The sequence below is a fragment of the Mandrillus leucophaeus genome, unplaced genomic scaffold (genome assembly GCF_000951045.1).
Source record: "Mandrillus leucophaeus isolate KB7577 unplaced genomic scaffold, Mleu.le_1.0 Scaffold166, whole genome shotgun sequence".
Classification (NCBI taxonomy): domain Eukaryota; kingdom Metazoa; phylum Chordata; class Mammalia; order Primates; family Cercopithecidae; genus Mandrillus; species Mandrillus leucophaeus.
In genome coordinates this window covers 1963082-1981208 of record NW_012101654.1, presented here as the reverse complement: position 1 = coordinate 1981208, position 18127 = coordinate 1963082, and the positions used below count along the sequence as shown (strand labels likewise).

Here is an 18127-nt window from a genome sequence, read left to right as displayed (position 1 = left end):
AAGTGCACAAGTGTTCAAACAGGCCACTGGGGATCTTTATTTTGTGTAGTGGTAGATGGAATCTTTTTGAACACTTGTATAAGGAATAAACGTATATGGCTCAGAATTCAAAAGCCTGTTTTGATTAAGGTACAGCAAAAGAAGGGGTGCCTTCCAAGGGCCAATCAGAAATGGCCACATGCCAGATTTAATTCTCTCATCCCTTAACACTGCCAATGGGCGTCCAATTAAATAAACAAAACGACGCAGGAACCCCCGCCTCTCAAAGGTCCCGAGTTCTCTGTTGGCCTGACTGTGAAACGACCTTCCCGGAACCTCCCAGGCCAGACGCCTTGGCTTTCCTGGGCCAGCGACTGCAGCGCCGCCACTTACCAGGAGATGGCGGCTGGAGCTTGGGCTGCTTTTTGGTGTCTCCGGTGCTGAAGACTTCCGGCGGGGGCTCCTCCCCGCGTTCGATCTTGCACTCGAAGGCAAACAGGTACTGAATATACTGCTTTTTCAGGGAGCTCGCTGCACTGCTTGAGGTGCCAACGTTTAGGTTGGTGGCCAGCTCACGCCACTTCTTGTTTTTATTCACCTAGCAAAAAACACGGCAGGATCATTGGTTTGCAGCAAAGTGGCTTGTTTAAAGCCAGGAGACAAAAAAAGCACTTAATGTCTTGGTTTACTTTTTTTCATTTGCCTCTTTTAACTAATGCTCATTACTCCCACTCAGGAGTGCATAGGCAGCATTTACAGTTATAAAACCATTAGGGAACCTGCTGATGGCAACAGAAAAAGCACTGCTCCGAGGTCCTTCTGCCCGCTGTGTCTCCCAACGCCTCACACTTATCCCACTCCACCTCTAATTAAGGAAAAAGGGCACGTCAAAACGTTTAAAAAGCAACAACGGCACTATTTTGCAATTTAGGTTTTTGGGCAGTGATGTGAGAGTGCTCATTTCAGCAGCTGCAAGCTCTCAGAAGTGGGCCTGGGATTCTGGGCAGTACCCATCCCCTCACCCCAAGACTGCTTGGGGTGTCAGGCAAAAGCAAAAGCAGCACCTCGTGCGAAGGCGAATGAGCCCCTGGACCGACGGCCCCCAACTTAAAAAGCCTGATGCGATGCCACTGGCCACCAGCCCCGCCGAGGGGGCAGGTGCACGCCTTCCTGTGCGGTGCTCTTACTCAAGGAGGCTTAGGCTGGAGACAACACAGTCACAAAAGGAGAAGAAAGAAAGAGAACTCCTGAAATGCGACATCAAGATCTGAGGCATTAATTTTAACCTTTTGATTCCCACTTGGGAACAGGTTATGAAAGGTTAAACATATGAATGAAACATGAGGATTTGCAAATAACTTGGAGAAGGTTTTGCCTTTTGATGTCTCCTGTGTTGTGTGGCAAGGGAGGGGGTAAGGGGACAGTGGTTTTCAATGAAATATTAAATTTCTGGATTCAAACTTTCTCACACAGCCCTTATGTCCATTTACTTAGTACTTGGTGGTGCATAAGTTTTGGATGCTCCCGGAGATGCCCACCACCCTCTTTTGGCACTTAATGCAGGGCTGCAAACCGTGGGTCTTTGGGTTACTGCAGAAATGGCAAGCCGGGTGCTGCTCAGTGTGACCTAAGAAGGAAGGCTGGGAGCTAGGCTTTGTGTGGTGGCAGCACCTGTTCCCAACCATATCTGATGCCCATGAGATAAAGAGCATGATGGGGTGGGGACAAAGCTGCAACCCAGGTACATTCCAGCAACCCTCATTACAAGCCCGCGGAGAGTCTCGTGATAGACCCAGCCTGGTTATATACACTGTGGACACAGTCACAGTAAGGAAGTAACCACACAGTATCTACTCTGAGCTGGTTGATAAAATCTAATGGTTTGAGCAGTCTTAGTGATTCTAAAAAAATCCATGTCAGAAGAGGGTAGGTGCAGGGGAGAAAGGTCAGGGGAGTTGAGGGGTAGAAGGCAAAGGAGCCCAGGTACAGAGAGGAAAGGTCCTTACGTCTGCACTCCAGGCAGCTCCCCTGTCACACTGAGGCCTAGCCCGCTGGAGGTCACAGCACTGGCCCTCCTAACTGTCCAGTTATGGTGGGTATGGTTTGACAAGTATGACTTAATTTTCTGATAACCTGCTCTGGAGAGAGGGAAGCAGTATATGTGACTTATATCTGACACAGATAATTAATTCAGTCATTTGTAAAACATTTCTGAGTATTTCCTGTGAACTACTGGCAGATTCCAGAGAATTCTGGAGCTGTACGGAAACCTACAGGAAAATCTAGTCTGACCCACTGTATACATGAGGAAATTGAGGTCCAAGTACATGACCTGCTGAGGTCACACTGCGAGTTGGTGGCAAAGCCAGGGTCCCCCAGTGCTCCCTGACAGCACACAAACATGGGTTGCAGGAAGGCGACTTTCACACAGGCTTAGCTTTTCCTTTGTGAGAAAAAAAATGAGTCCACACATTCAAAGAAAGACAGTATAAGAACTTATCCAAAAAGCTTCTTTTTTTCCTCCCTCACTCATTCTTACCTGGGCCAAACCCCCAATCTCTTTGACGCAGACATAGAGCCGGAACAGGTCCAGAGGCTTCTTGCCCACAGCAGGCAGACTCGAGACAGGAGAGCCTCTCTCTTCCATGAAGGTGAGGTATCGGTCGACCCAGAGCTTTCTCTCTGGCTCATTCCCCAGTTCGTACACCTTCGTGATCTTCTCCCCAGTGGTGGTGGAGGAGCTGGACTTCTAGTACCCAGAAGCAGCATGTGGAGGTGGGGCATGGGTGGGCAGACGGAGAGGGAAGAAGGTGAGAAAAAAGTAATGAGCTAACAAATACAAGAAGAGAAGAGATTAAAAACTACTGCTATCACACAACAATTAGGAATGAAGGCTACTAGTTCAGGCACAAACTATACATTTTCTTAGTTAGGAATTTACTTTTACTTTAAATAAAAGGCCCAAACTCCCCCTTTTATACACTTAAAAACAAAAACAAAAAAGAACAAAGCCCGTTTTGGATATAAGCGTTGAATCCCAGAAGGCAAAATTCCAGTGACACCTCATGTTATTTTTAAAAACAAAAGGTTCTAGCTCATGGAGTGATCGCAGTGAATTAAAATTTTTACATGTGATATTATAGAGCCCAAAACATTAAATGGACTCCTACTTTTCCTTGTCAAAACAAGAATGGCTAAAGGGTGTCTTCGTTAAAATGCCACAGCATCTGGAGGATGAGCAACCACATGGTGCTTGCTGAAAAGTGTAAGGTAGATTTCCAGTCACGGGAACCAGTGGTGTGAGCTATAAGCTCGGTTTTCTTTTCTTTTTCTTTTTTATTTTTTTTTTAAGATAAACTAAGGGTCAACCAAAGCTTTGGGATTTATGGATAAACATATACATTTATTTTTATGCCTATGTATTTATATGCTCGTGTGTTTTACACTCATACTCTAGTTCTTGCGTTTCTATCTATCTGCTTTTACCTGACACTAAAATATCAAGAGTTGCCGTTTCTTAACACCTGAAGCCTACTCCGTGGATTACATAATCTGGAGGACAGATAACACTTTTAGCCCTAGGCGGGGCAACTGTAGCTCTTCCCTTTCTTTTATATCGCTATATTTGTAAAAATATTTACAATATTTGCAATACTAGGGTTATTGTGCAAAATCATTTCTCAGTTCTCAATACCGATTTCTTGGAACGATAATTTACTTCATTTATTTATGCATACCTAGGTTATTATTTGCAATATAGAGCAATTATTATAGACAGAATTCTTAAGTTTTTATCCTTTTTCTTTATTTAGCTTAACATAATTTTAAACATATTTCTGAAAATGTGGGGGGTTAAATAACATGGCTGCCATTGAGGCTAGATGTTACCTTATTTAGCAGAATGATCTCCAGTAAAAGTAGGTCCCTGAGAAAGGATGCCTGAGAATGAAACTTACGCAGCACGTGAGGCCCCGCTTTCCCTTTAACTAACACGTGATTCGCTAGAGTCACTGGGCTGAGATTTTAAGCCTTCGGCTTCAGAATTACTGAGGCATAACATCTTTATCAAGTATGTAATGGGTGATACAGTTGATGTAAATATAAAATGTAGAATGATAAAAAATAGTTGTTTTATATTTTAGAATATACTTTGATGCTGAGGTTAAACTTCAAGTCACTTAAAAACTACTTTAGAAAGAGCTTAAAATATATAGGTATACATATTCATATATGTGTGAATATATATGTCTATAAACCCATATGTACACTTAGAATATAGAAACTATATATCCAAATAAGTTTTTAAAGCTTATTTTTCATATTCTTGTACCCAAGTCCTACTTGACTAGGAAAAGAGGCTGCTCTAACCCACTTCACACAAGATTCTCATCTGGACGGCACCTCAGAAGCTCTTCCATCATTAATGGGACAGTTATTAATAACAGGTTCCTAAATTATAGTATTGAGTTTTCTTTTTATTAACAGGACACTTATTATTAAGAGGTTTCTAAATTTTAGTATAGAGTTTTGTTTTTTTTTTCCTTTGGGGAGTTACAGTTAAAAAAATGGGTCTAACGTTTTTCGAAAGTGAAAATTTGAAATAAGAACATGAAGAAAAAGGCACTATAATCTATAATCAGTTAACAGTAAAACAACTTCCCTCTTGCATTTTATTTGTAAAAAACGAAGGTAAAAGTTTGAGATTCAATTGAAAGATAAGACAAATAAAAGTAATCATTTCAATTTAAAATTTCTCCAATTAGCTCAATGAATATCCTGTTTGTAAGATCCATCTGCCATTCCTGGTTTGGTCCTCTCTAAACTGAAACTGGGGAATGGTTCTGGATGAACAGTTAATCAAGAACTGAGCAATGGGGCACAGAAATGCTTGTTCTCGCTTCTGAAGGGACTGGATTGTTACAAGCTGGAACAGGCCTGAGATAATGATGGACGCAGTTTGACTATATATTAACTTTTCTCTCCTTGGTTAAATAAACTTAAGTTTAATTAACTTGTGCCTATCTCAATTTGTTGTCATAACATTGGAAAAATTAAATGAAGATACTTTCTAATAGAATAGTTCTATTTTTCATAATTTTCAGATCTTCTAAAAAGCATTTTTATGGCACCATAATGTAGGAAAATGAATCTGCACGGAACTGACACGGTCAGGCCTCAGTTTACATGATAAATTCTGAAAAGGCCTCCCGAGGTTGGCTTGCTTAGCTAAACCAGGGCCTCAGTTTCACCACACGCTTTACTTTTCCTTTGCAGCACTATGTCACATGCTGCGTAAAACTGTACGTTTTGCACGTGATTATTTGTCTGACACCCATTCTTCTGACTAGATTCTAAGTTCCACAAGGTAGAGTTTGTGTGGATGTTAATCGCCAACACTTAGCGTGGTGCCCTGCACGCTGGAGGGCTGTGATCGCGTTTTTTTTCCTCATGAATGATTACTCCAATGGACAAAAAGGGTGTGAAAAGCTTGGCAGCATGCTAACAGGAATTAACAGCTGATTCAAATATCCTATAAACAGGATTTCACCGAGCAAGGTGCGGAGTGAACGTGGGCACAGTCTAGTAAGGCTGAAGGCTGAGCACGAGGTTGCGCCCGCTGCCAGCACTCAACGCCTCCACCCCAGCTTAAGGTTCGCATACTGGGCAGACAATGACCACAGCCAATATCGGTGTCTGAATAGAGGGCAATTAAAGACTTAGCGAATAAAGAGCATGTACGTTATCACTCTCATCACCGACCAGGCTCGGGATATACTGTCTTTGTTCATAGACACTGGTTTTGGATGAAGGTCTTCATCTACACTCCTCCCACTGACAGTGGCCTTTCCAAAAGGTGGTTACCTTGCCCTTTGGAAAGACGGATTCACTTTTCCCAGTCACTAAGGCCTACCTAGTACTGCTTCAGTGTTGTAAAAATTGTATCCTACTGCTGTGAAACTTTTGTGGAGGCAAGAAAAAGGAATGGAAATTGCTGTAAAATTACAGCAAGACATTATTATGGTGCCACAAATGTTTTCCTTGCATATACTTTAATTAAGCCTATAAGTACATTTTCCTCAAGTCTTTTAGGCAGATTTACATTTCAGCAGTCTTTACCATATGCCTGGTAATATGTGTATGTGTATGTGTACGGACAAATGTTTATTTTTATTTTAGAATGTTTTGTAACAAAACAATGTTGGTCCACAGTACACTGTCAAAGCGTAGAGCATCTTCCTCATTTTGCCTTTTCCAGACCTGCTGTTAGACAGGCTTTATTAAGGACACTATTGAGAGCAATTTTAAGTCCAAACTGAAGTGGCATCTCAGAAAGAGCAGTTAACTATTCCGGGGTTGCATGTATTTGCGGTGATTTGATAGCAGAGATAATGTTAGGTCCTTCATTATACTCTCTTTTGTTCCCCTTTTTGAATTAGCACCTCATTCAAAAAAGTGGCTGTTTTCTCAACATAGAGCAATAGTCTGACATTTTCTACTACTGTGAACTTCAGTTTCTCTTGTTCCTATCTACTACAGGAGCCAGAAGTTTGCTTGCAAATTCTTCAAACTATTTATGGTACAGGAAGAGACCATGTATATGGAAATATTGAGAAAAAATATACAATTTCAAGTTTAATTATAATCAGAAAATAAAGTTTATAATTCAGTTTGCTATTGTCTTACATTAAAGGAGAAAGTCAGATTTTGATAGTCTCCTACAGTAGATGGAGATAATCTTAACTAGTGAATTAAAATATTGTGACTAATTCAAGCCTTCTTTATAAGTCAATGAAATTAGAAAGATGAAAAGTTTTAAACAATATAATACGGTCTATTGTTAGTCTTTGTTTTTAATAAGTTCTTATTCTTATTTTTTTATTTTTATTTTTTTTGAGATGGAGTCTCACTCTGTTGCCCAGGCTGAAGTGCAGTGGCATGATCTTGGCTCACTGCAACCTCTGCCTCCCGGGTTCAAGCGATTCTCCTGCCTCAGACTCCCGAGTAGCTGGGATTACAGGTGCCTGTCACTATGCCTGGCTCATTTTTGTATTTTTAGTAGAGACAAGGTTTCACCATGTTGGCCAGGCTGGTCTCGAACGCCTGACCTCAGGTGATCCACCCACCTTGGCCTCCCAAAGTGCTGGGATTACAGGCGTAAGCCACTGCACCCAGCCCTTAATTATTATCTTAAGTTTTAAAGATTATTATTTTTAACCTCTGAAATTCTCCCTCTGGGCTAACGCACAAATACTTTCAAAAAGTTATCTGAATTCTACCTGTTAACTTGAGAGCATTACTGATTCAGGAATGCTTTTCCTATTAAAAAAAGAAAACAAAACAAAAAACCAGGGTAGACCAAGAGGGATAAACACACAATGTTGTCTGCCTTCTGAGACTCAAAGCGAATAACACAAAGACATCAAAATGCAGGAGTCGCGCCCCTTCCTGCGAGTTCCGACGCACCCCTCCTAGAAGCGCTCTGTCTGCTATACCCATCCTAGAAGCGCTTTCTGTTTCATCTCGGGTGCTGCAAAATCAAAATGTAGCTACAGAGAAGGTAAGAGCGAATATCGCCCTTTCTTCCTCTGAAAGGGAAAATGCTGGTTATCCTAGAGCTGTATGTGAATTTTACAAACATTTACTAGAACAACCAACTCTTCAAGCCTTCAGGCTCTATCTGTTTAAACCAGTGAATGGATAATTAATAGCAGCCTCCTTTTGGGGTTTTGACTAGATTGCCAGATTCTGCACAGCTAGGGTCTTCTTGCCTCCAACTTGCCTTCCTGAGCCGTGCTCGTCAATACATCGTCTTACAGAAATGAGCATGTTAATTAAGCCTTCTTGGCAAGTAATTGCATGTTAAGGCTTTTTTTTTTTTTTTTTTTTTAAGATCTTTTGATGCTTTATATGAATGTAAAATAAAGGTTGCTACAGCACCATTACTTTTTTTTTTCTCTAATGGTACAGAATTTCTTTAGTAGGAAACTAACAGCCCACTTCTAGGGTCAGAAGAACATTGAGGCTTACAAAATTCCCTGATACATCCATGACATTTTTGTTATAATTTATATATCATACAGAAATCAACACTTAATTTCAAGATTATCAGCAGTCTTGTGCAGAATACAACTGTTCTATTTCAACTGATTCTAACATCGGTACACATTATTAAGCTAAAAATTCATTCACATACTAACATTTCTACGTTTTTATTAATTTCAGACAAATGGGTTGAAAATAAAGCAGGGCTAATGTTACGCTAAACCATACCCAGATTGAATATTTACTTCTTTCAGGCAGGCAGTTTTGAAATAGATAGAACATGCAAAATACAGGTCAGGGGCCAAACTTATCATTCAGTCAATGGCTGCTATTAGTTCCCATATAAATGGAGAAGTAACGCATTTGAAAAATCTTCTATAAGTGCATAATGGATTAGACATTTAAAAAAAGTCACTGTGTGAAGGAGTTTGGACCCAGTTAACACACTCGCATGCTTTGTATAGAGGTGCTTCTTTATAACAGTTTTCATTACCAGAAATCAACTTCTCTGATGCACGCAAACTATTCATTTTGTCACTAATATTATTATTTATAAAGAAAACCCTTTCATGGATAAATAATGAAGAAAAAGTCTTATAAAACAAATAAACAAGCAAGCATTCAAGTAGAATTAATTAATTATCAAAAAACCCCAAAAAAACAAAAAACAAAAAAAACAAAAAAAACCAGAGCCACTTACAGGGCTTGATGGAGTCTTTGGCCAGCCTGGGCTGCTAATGCTATCACTTTCATCTCCATGAAATGAGGAGATGCTAGCAGAGCTGGGGGACATTGGGGAAGGGACTGGCAGGTTGCCTGGGGTTGGGGGCTGAGAAATACCCTGAGAGCTGTAGCTATCCTGTGGTAGAGGAATAAAAAAAAAAAAAAATGACAAAGGTAGGGCAAACTTTATTTAAAATAACAAAAAGTACATCCACTTTAACAAACTAATTTATATATATATACTATATATATATAAAGACACGTACAAACAAACACACAAAACCACACATAGATAAAGGTATTAAAACAACATTCTTAATTAGTATAATTGGGTAAGTCTGCTGGATGCTGGAGAAGGCCAGTACGCCACCATGCTTACTTCAAGCTTACATGGAATGCTAAGCATGGGTTACCCCTTATGAAAGAAAGAAAAAAAAAAAAGCTGTTCACCTTATTTATCAAATAAGGCAGGAAAGCAAAATATTAAGTATGTTGTTGTTGCTGAGGCGGCCAAAACAGGAAGCTATAAACTGAAGGCAGAGAAAATGGCTGCAAGTACCGAAACCAGGCAGGACCCCTACCTCTCCCCACCCCGAAGCATTTTTCTTAGGTGGGTCTTGTCCCTCCACCCCTCTCCCCCAACCATGAGTTAATGCCATAAGAACTAGTAACTTTCAGATCCACACCATGAAGGGGCTGGGGAAAGAAAAGAAGACTACGAACATGTTGCACAAAATGAAGGCATGCAGAGGAGACGAAACGAAAAAAAAGTGGCGGCCAACACCAGTGAAGAGAGAACGACATGGCAGCTTTTTGCTAGGCAGACCCCACACTGCGTGCAGAGGCGGAAGGAAGTACCTTTGACTTGCTCTCGGGCTGTGGAGTGCCTTCTTCTTTGCCGTCTGCTTTGAGAGGCAGGGGCAGTTTGGATTCACCAGGAGACATCATATCTGCAAGACCCATAGATGCTAATCGAAAACAGGAGAAAGAGTTTAGGATTATACATGTAATTCTTCAGACTGTACTCCTGCCAACACAAGTTACAGAGTGAAGCAGGAGGCCCTTGCATTTCCCTTGAAGGAAAAAAAGAAAAAAGAAATTGTAATGGGGAGCATATTAATTTCTGAAATGCAAACAGCACCGCATTCTGGCAAAATCCTTTTTTATCTAAAAAAAAAAAAAAAAGGGCAGTCATTCTGTATGCTTAAGACCCAAACCACTGAAGGTCAACTTATGTCAATATTATTTTTTCAAAATTATTATACCCTTGAAAGAGTAGGCAACAAGTGGAAATAAGGCAAATGTTTAAATTACTAATCAGGAGTTGGAAGCAAATGTTGGGTGTGCATATTTTTTACCTAGGTACTAGAGGATTTAGCGCCTTCTTAATTTCATAGGTGCAAATAATCTATAGTTTGCAAAATTATTTGACATTTCACAGTGTTTCTTCTGAAAACCTTATCTATTGCATGTGGTCTAGTCAACAATAAGGGAAGACAATCACAGCAGACGGCTTCAAAAACAATATAATTAGAAATAAATTTTTGAAGGAAAGGATTTCTGATTACTTTGAGAAAGTCTGAGAGCCTGTGGTCATTAACCCTGACAGCAGCTTGATGCCCAGGTCAGAGGCCCACAGCAGCTCCAGAGTCAACACCACATTTTCTAGCCCTAGGCTCAGAAATCCAATCAATTCTATCTAGGCTTTAGCATGAAAGGTTCACCAAAGAACAACTGATTTCTACACACATTCATTGCAGATACCAGTAGACATTTTCGGGTTAAAAATATGGGGTTAGATTTCTTTTTAATGGAAGAACAAGGCTAGAGTAAAGAATCAGTGTAGCTATCCAGGGAATGACAGCTGAATTTCTACAGAACCCCACTGTGAAAACCATCTGCGGAACACTGGGCTGCAGGGGCTGCGAGTGAGGCACCAACCAGATGTGAGGAGTCAGAGTGAGGAAGAGAGGGAAGGAGAGAGAGGGGAGAGAATGATGAGCCCTATACATGAGAGGGAACCAGAAACTAGGCCTATTTCAGATGAAAATAAACCTGAGGTTTGATGAACAGGGCCCATTCTACATTCTGCAAATCAAAGTGCTGGCTCAACCAAGACGGGACACATGTAGCGTCATGTGCCAAGAAAAAAAAAAAAAGCTTTAAAAAAGGCTCTGCAGATTGCCCACTACAAAATGATTATTGCACATATTCATGTATTACTATGTTTTAGAAAATAATTAGTTTTAATTACAGCAGTGAGAGAGTGAGCAGGCTCTGGTGAATTAGCTGGCAAGCTTTGTGGTGCTAATTTGCTAATATCGTTAGCATCACTGCAGGTTGAGACCATAGGTCCTGCCAAAAAAGCCTACCCTGCCACGTGCCCATGAGTTTACATCAGCACACTCAACAATACACTTTGAAATCCCGTATTTTCCACGGGCACATTGGCTTGCTTTTCAAAGCCCATTTGCAGCCCAGTCAGTCCTTAAAGTCATCACAACACACACAAATCATAATTGGGATGTTTTTCTTTTTTTCAAATTACTTTCAATACTTAGACTTTAAGAACTGGAACAAAAAGCTTTTTCAAGTGATGCAGCTGCAGAGAAAAATCTATTGGGATCAGCTAAAAATGCTGTTATTTTTGTGAATGTGTGAAACCTCAAGCAGCTGAGAGATATTACACCACGAAGACCGCCTTGTTCAAAGCAGCGGATTGGACTGCTTCCACGCAGTTTTGTCTCTGGGGTCTAACGAGATATGAATTAGTAAACCTGTACATTAAAAAACACCCTGTTCAGAAGAATAGCAGGATAAAAGAGCAGGATGAGTGCGAAAACAGGGGCTTATGTATGCGAGTCCACATGTCCTGGCTAGTTGATTCAGAGTGGGTTCAAAGGAATGACAGCCAAAACAATTCCAGAGAAAGCGGTAAAGTCATGGGCACATGGCTTCTGTGGCATCGCGCTTCTCCAATGGTTTTAAGTGGTAGTTTTGTCAGTATTTACAATAAATTATGTATGAATATTATTTTGAAGGCGGGAATAGTAAGATTCTATTTTACGCATTAAATGTGTTAGCGTACACAAAAGCAACTTGTAAGCACACAGAACTAGGCCAATATGTATTATGGAAATTACTGACAATTTACACTGATTTGAAAATCAGACTTACATGAATATAAACATATTGTTGGTCTGAAATTCCCCAAATTTCCTCATTCTCTATTATATATTTTAAAACAGGCATTTTGGGTGTGCAAATAGAAAAATTATCACAAGTGGCACTGTTCTATTATTTTGAGAGATAAGTAAGGATAGAATTTAGAGTAATAAAGAGTTCTATTTAATATTTCTACCTTATAAAATATATGGTTTATTTTAACTAAATGGATTAGAAGGTCTTTCCTTACTGTGGTTTTTACTATTCTTTTTATTGAAATGCTTATTTTTGACTTTTTTTTTTTTTTTTTTTTTTTGAGACAGAGTCTCGCTCTGTCGCCCAGGCTGGAGTGCAGTGGCCGGATCTCAGCTCACTGCAAGCTCCGCCTTCCGGGTTTATGCCATTCTCCTGCCTCAGCCTCCCGAGTAGCTGGGACTACAGGCGCCCGCCACCTCGCCCGGCTACTTTTTTGTATTTTTTTTAGTAGAGACGGGGTTTCACCGTGTTAGCCAGGATGCTCTCGACCTCCTGACCTCGTGATCCGCCCGTCTCGGCCTCCCAAAGTGCTGGGATTACAGGCTTGAGCCACCGCACCCGGCCTATTTTTGACTTCTTACCAGAATTCTCAATGAATCACTGAAAAGAGCCATATGCCTCCCAAGGCAATGGGACTCCGGGGGCACTATTTTTTCTCCTTTCCCAGAAGAGAAGGACCACTACTATTACAAGGACGTGTTAAATCAAGGCACTGTTCTTTCTCCTATTGACATGAGTAATCCAGTATGTAAAGTTCAGACATAAAAAGGGGCAGTAAAGAATCTGTGACTGCAGAAAGTGCTGCTTGAGTACTGTAAATATGTTTTAAGCACCAGCCTCTGGCTTTACCATTGAAATTTAAGAACTAGAATGATTTCTTAAAGTAAGTGTGGGTCCAGGTCCTAAGGCAGCTATTCCACACTGGATTTAATATATTCAAAAGGAACGTAAAGAACATATGACATGAGTCAAACCGAACTTCAACACTCATGCCTGCTTTCGTCCGCTTCCTTTACTCAGTCTCCTCACAAGTCTGCAAAATCATTCCCAGAAGATGGTGAAATAGGTCAGAAATGCACAGTTCTTTTCTTTTTATGGTAATATACCAGACTGCAAAATATATGATTTCTTGTTTTTGAAAACACAGAGAGCTGGCCGGGCGCGGTGACTCACGCCTGTAATCGCAGCACTTTGGGAGGCTGAGGCGGGCGGGTCACGAGGTCAGGAGATCGAGACCATCCTGGCTAACACGGTGAAACCCCGTCTCTACTAAAAATGCAAAAAATTAGCCCGGCGTGGTGGTGCGCGCCTGTAGTCCCAGCTACTCGGGAGGCTGAGCCAGGAGAATGGCGTGAACCCGGGAGGCGGAGCTTGCAGTGAGCCGAGATTGCGCCACTGCACTGCAGCCTGGCCGATTGAGCGAGACTCCGTCTCAAAAAAAAAAAAAAAAAAAAAAAAAAAAAAAAAGAAAACACAGAGAGCTGATCTATGTATGTACATCCATGGATATTCATGACTATGTTTACATGTGGCAAGATAGAAAGTCCACCGTGAAGGTAACACACACAGGATCTGAGAAGGGCTGGCGAGACGCATTGCTCTCATTGGATATGCAAGGCCCTGACAGCCCTGACCGGGAGGACCCTCCACGGCACAGGGTGGAGCCGACGAGCACCCTGGAGGCCCTGCATACCCCATCATTGCCATCAGCGCCCCTCCCCACTGTGGCCACCCCCAGGACACTGGCCATGCTGGGTGGCTTTCCGAGGAAAGCAGCTCCCCCAGCCACCTACAGAGTCTGGAGCCGTCCACATACTTTGGCATAATCTCAGGATATATTTTCCCCCAGTTTAAGAGATTGGTTTTCATAATTTATCAAAACCCTTTTATCAAGTCCTTTGTATATGGGGGGAGGGCAGCAATTCACCTGAAATCATTACCTTAGAGCAAGCATGCAAGTGGGCACCCCAGCAACCGCTACCAACACTCCGGACAACCAGCCCCTTGCAATGGTGCTGAAGACCCAAACCTTCCTTTGTGAGAGGCCCTGAAGTCCCAAGACAGAAAACAGTGATCTAGCTGCAAGACTGATACTCTAGGCGTAGTTTTGTGAATCTTTTCTTGTTTTTCAGTTTCAAAACAGCAAATCATCTGGTAAACAGCAAATGCCCCATAGAGCTGGAGGCAGATCTGCCAGGAGACTGTTGAGCGAAATACCGCCACACTGGCGCTTCTCAAACTTGAGCTTGCATGCAGGAAAACTCCCTGCAGAGGTGCTCAGGGGTGCGGATTCCTGGACTCCCCTCAAGAATTCTGAAGGGAGCCCCGGAATCGGTAGTTTTAACAAGCATTGCGGGAGGTCCGGAGGTAGGAGGTTCACACTTTTTGTGGCAGTGTGATTGTCTTTTTCTTTGTAAAGGCCTACCGGGGTTGGTACCCTGTGCTGGCAGGGCATTAACAGGACATTTGCGTGTGGGACTGAGCGGTGCTAGGTTAGCAGAAGGACTCACTTCTGGAAGGTGCCCAGGGCTCTCTGTGAGAAAAGCCTGGTTCCAGCGGCACATATGGCCGCTCCTGTACTATTTATACGTGGCAGTGGGAGAAATGCCCTACATTTTGTGGAGTAACGTCTGGTGAGGCAAACTTAGAACCACAGATGGGAGATATATTTTTTGGAATTTAGATGTCCACTTTAAGATGATGGTTTATATGCAGACAAGTGTAAATGACTAATGAATATTATAAAACTCAACACAAATAAGTAAAACCTAACCCAAGACACATGTATTGTATGACAGTGTATTTAATAAGGGTATACATGATTTGTAATTTTGCCCACAGTAATACATAATTCTAACCTTTTAATCTAAATAATTGAAACAAAACAAAACCAAAAAAAGCTCTTTAGAGGGAAAAATTCCCACTGCTTACCATCCTACTTCCCTTGGCATTTTAAGTGAAGAAATAGTTGTCACATTTATACTCACACTGACTCCATTTAAATAATTACTTGCTCACTGAAGCCTGTAACAATTTGTCACTACACAGGAGGATTTTTTTTTTGGCCCCGTACACTGTCTACAACACAGTTGTTTGAACTCAGCAAAGAGCATGCTGGAATGCCAGTTGCACTGGCTGCTGAGGTTCAGAAAATTCCACCACCAGACCTGGTCATCATTTGTACTGTCCTCGCTTTCTCCAAAAGTATATTTTGATGGAGAAATGCTTTGCTGTTATCACTGGTAATTTATCTCCGTGGGCCCAAACCAAGGAGACTGAAGTGATGGTGATCCCACCATTTCTGGCCCATCTTTTGTGCAGTCAGGTGGACACTTGCACATCCCGATGCTCACACGGCTGTGCTGTAATGCTCTCTGTCACTCCTGTCTCTCTGAGAGATCAGAACGCAGTAACAGCAGATTCACGTGTACCTGCCGCTAGATGCACAGCCAATGCTAAATGGCTACTCCTCCTCTGACGTGCATTTCACTTAATAAAGGTGGGATAAAATCAGATCAATGTGTAGAGGAAAACTGGATGTTTAAATTATTAAAAATTCAATGTTTCAAAATGTACAATGCAGTAAAAAATATACTACCACCCCATACAAAAGATCGTGAGGATGGATAGCCTTTCACTGAACCAATTTCTTCTGCATGGAATAACGAATAGTCGAATTATCTGAATAATAATAATAGAAAGAAACCCTCTCTGTAAATCTCCATTAAGCTGGCTGTTCCTTAGGAATACATAAATCTTCTGAGGCAGGGCACTGTGCCATCTGCTTGTTGTTGGTTGTTTTTGTGGCTCTGGGGTCCAAAGGAAGAAGGGAAAAATGAGCACTGCTAACAGTAGGTGAAAACTGATTGTGTGGTTTTAATGCTCTCAAGTAATTTTATTTCAGCAAGTCAGACAAAACAGAATGTCACAACCCAATACTCTGTTACCTGGGCCAGCACTGCTTAGGGAAAGAGGAGGCTTCCAGCTAACAGGCTGTTTGCAAGCTTTTCACCTTCATCTCGAATGTAAAACACCCACCAAATTGTGATGGAGAAGCACTCAACGCAGCATCAGGAAGGGCTATTTTATTTATTTAAAAACCTTCATTTTTACCATGAATTTCTATGTGTTCCTCTTTCACAAATCTTTCAAGAGAAGTCATCACGGAATACCACCCCTCAATTAGGTCCTAGAAATCAATGATGCAGCTCAGACAGGAGGCGAGCCCAGCCTCTCACTGCCTGTTCCGTCTGACAGAGAAACATGAACTTCTGGGGAGGCCTTTCAAAGAGAGAGGCGAAAAAGGAAGTGAAAGGCAGAAGAAATGAAAAAACATCATCAGAAAGAACCAAGGCTCTGGCTCTCCCATGCACTCCTAATGCATCACAGGGCATCACAGGATACACACTGGCTAAGCCACTCTCTGCAGTCTCTGAAGGAGGGAATCCTCCAGTGAGATCCATTCTAACATGTGACAGAGAGTAACAGGTCGCTTGAAATACACATCACTTTATGTAAAAAGTGGCACTCATTGTCTTAAGGTAATTACGGAACCAGAGGAGGGGGTTGAAGGATCTTGCAGAGTCTAAGATCATGGGAGATGTGCACAGTTTTAGACACTCTCGATGTTTTCCACACATTGGCTACTCATCCCTGCACTCATCAGGCATGACTTTTAAGAACGCTACCTTGGAGATTATGAAATGGGTTAAAATAACTAAACATCGTGAAACATTTAAAACAGTTTCCCAATAGAGACAATCTGCACAGAGCACTTACGAAGCAGCTGCTTCCAAGCATACATTTAGAGGTGTAAGGTGTAAATGTAAAAACTACTTCAAACCCCCTTTGCTCTGCCCTTCCAACCATTTCCCCTGAAATGCGAATTCGAAATGTCTGTCTCCATCACTACCCAATGGAGAGAATTTGAGGATCTTCCAATACTGATAATTCCCAAAGAGAAAGAGAATATAGTGTGTATATTTAACAATCTCCAATAATAGTTGAAATGTGTCCACTTGTTATACAAACACAGACTGAATAAAAATAATTTACATAAAATGTAATTCTCAAGTCTTAAATAGATGGAGCGAGTTTCTGAGAAGCAGAAAAGTAGTATGATTCCCACTTTCGCCAACCGATCCACCTTCTCGGGCCGTTTAGGCAGATTCACTGGCGGCGCCTAAGAGGAGGAGAGGGGAGAGGGAGGGGCTCAGGAGCACGGAGCTGCCGAGGTTACCTGTCGAGCTGTTCACCATGGCGGGCGCCATGCTGTAGGGCGGCGCCTGCGTGTTCATCAGGCCAGAGCTGTTGTTCATGGGCTGGCTGTAGGGAGAGCTGGAAGCCATAAGTCCACTCTGGTTCATGCCGGGGAAACTGCCTTGCCTACAGGAAGAGAAAGCACAGCACACATATACCGACCATGCACATTAGCAGCGGTTTGCCCTGGCAGTCATTTCTACTAATGCATTTATGTAAGGGGTGGGGCTATAACTTTTCATGTTTGTGTAAAACAGATTATTTCCTGGAGAGAAAGGCTGAAATCTATTGCTAGGTAACTCTTGAATACACCCCTTTACAATTCCAAATATTACAAGTTCTGCAAATAAATTACACATTTTTAATCATGTCAAGTGTTCCAGGTTACTATTTATATAGAGGAATATAAGCAAGAAAGGGGGAACTTGAAATAAGAACAGGAATTACAAAAGCAAGCAAAATTAACTTCTGACTATTAACACTACTTAGTATCCTCACATAAAAACCCAAAGGTTAAGAAATGAAAAACAATTGGGCAGTGTGGCAATGTTTTTTACAAAAACTTCTTTGACCTAAATTTTCTGATGGAATGAATATGGGAGAAAGCACTTCCAAAACTCTCTCTGACCCTACTCTTTAACTTTGGTAATTAGGTTCTATTAAAAACATACCAATTTCCCTACATTAAAGTGCCACAGTAGACATCAGACTTCCACTTCGTGTTAGCTGGGCTTTTTACGTTACAGAGGAGGATGGGCACTTAGATCAGCTGCACATGTCTCTAACATGAAGTCGCCCGTCCCCAGGGTGGTGCAGACCTACGAGGCGGTCTTGGTGACTTAGTCTTGTTAGTTTTGTCTTACGCCCTGTCAGACTTCTCTTCACTCCTGCAAAGAGGTCAAGGGTATTCTCTCTGATTTGA

General features: G+C 41.6%; 1 protein-coding gene across 1 annotated transcript in view; it reads right to left on the bottom strand.

Moving 5' to 3' along the window:
- The window catches only part of ARID1B (AT rich interactive domain 1B (SWI1-like)), a 423627-nt gene that overhangs the window by 23816 nt on the left and 381684 nt on the right, over positions 1–18127 (bottom strand). Inside the window, exons 7-11 of the mRNA XM_011976438.1 lie at positions 17186–17331; positions 9604–9713; positions 8723–8881; positions 2519–2728; positions 373–577 (exon numbers count right to left, since the gene is read on the bottom strand). Coding sequence (XP_011831828.1) covers positions 373–577; positions 2519–2728; positions 8723–8881; positions 9604–9713; positions 17186–17331 — 830 coding nt within the window. The remainder of the gene's footprint in view (positions 1–372; positions 578–2518; positions 2729–8722; positions 8882–9603; positions 9714–17185; positions 17332–18127) is intronic.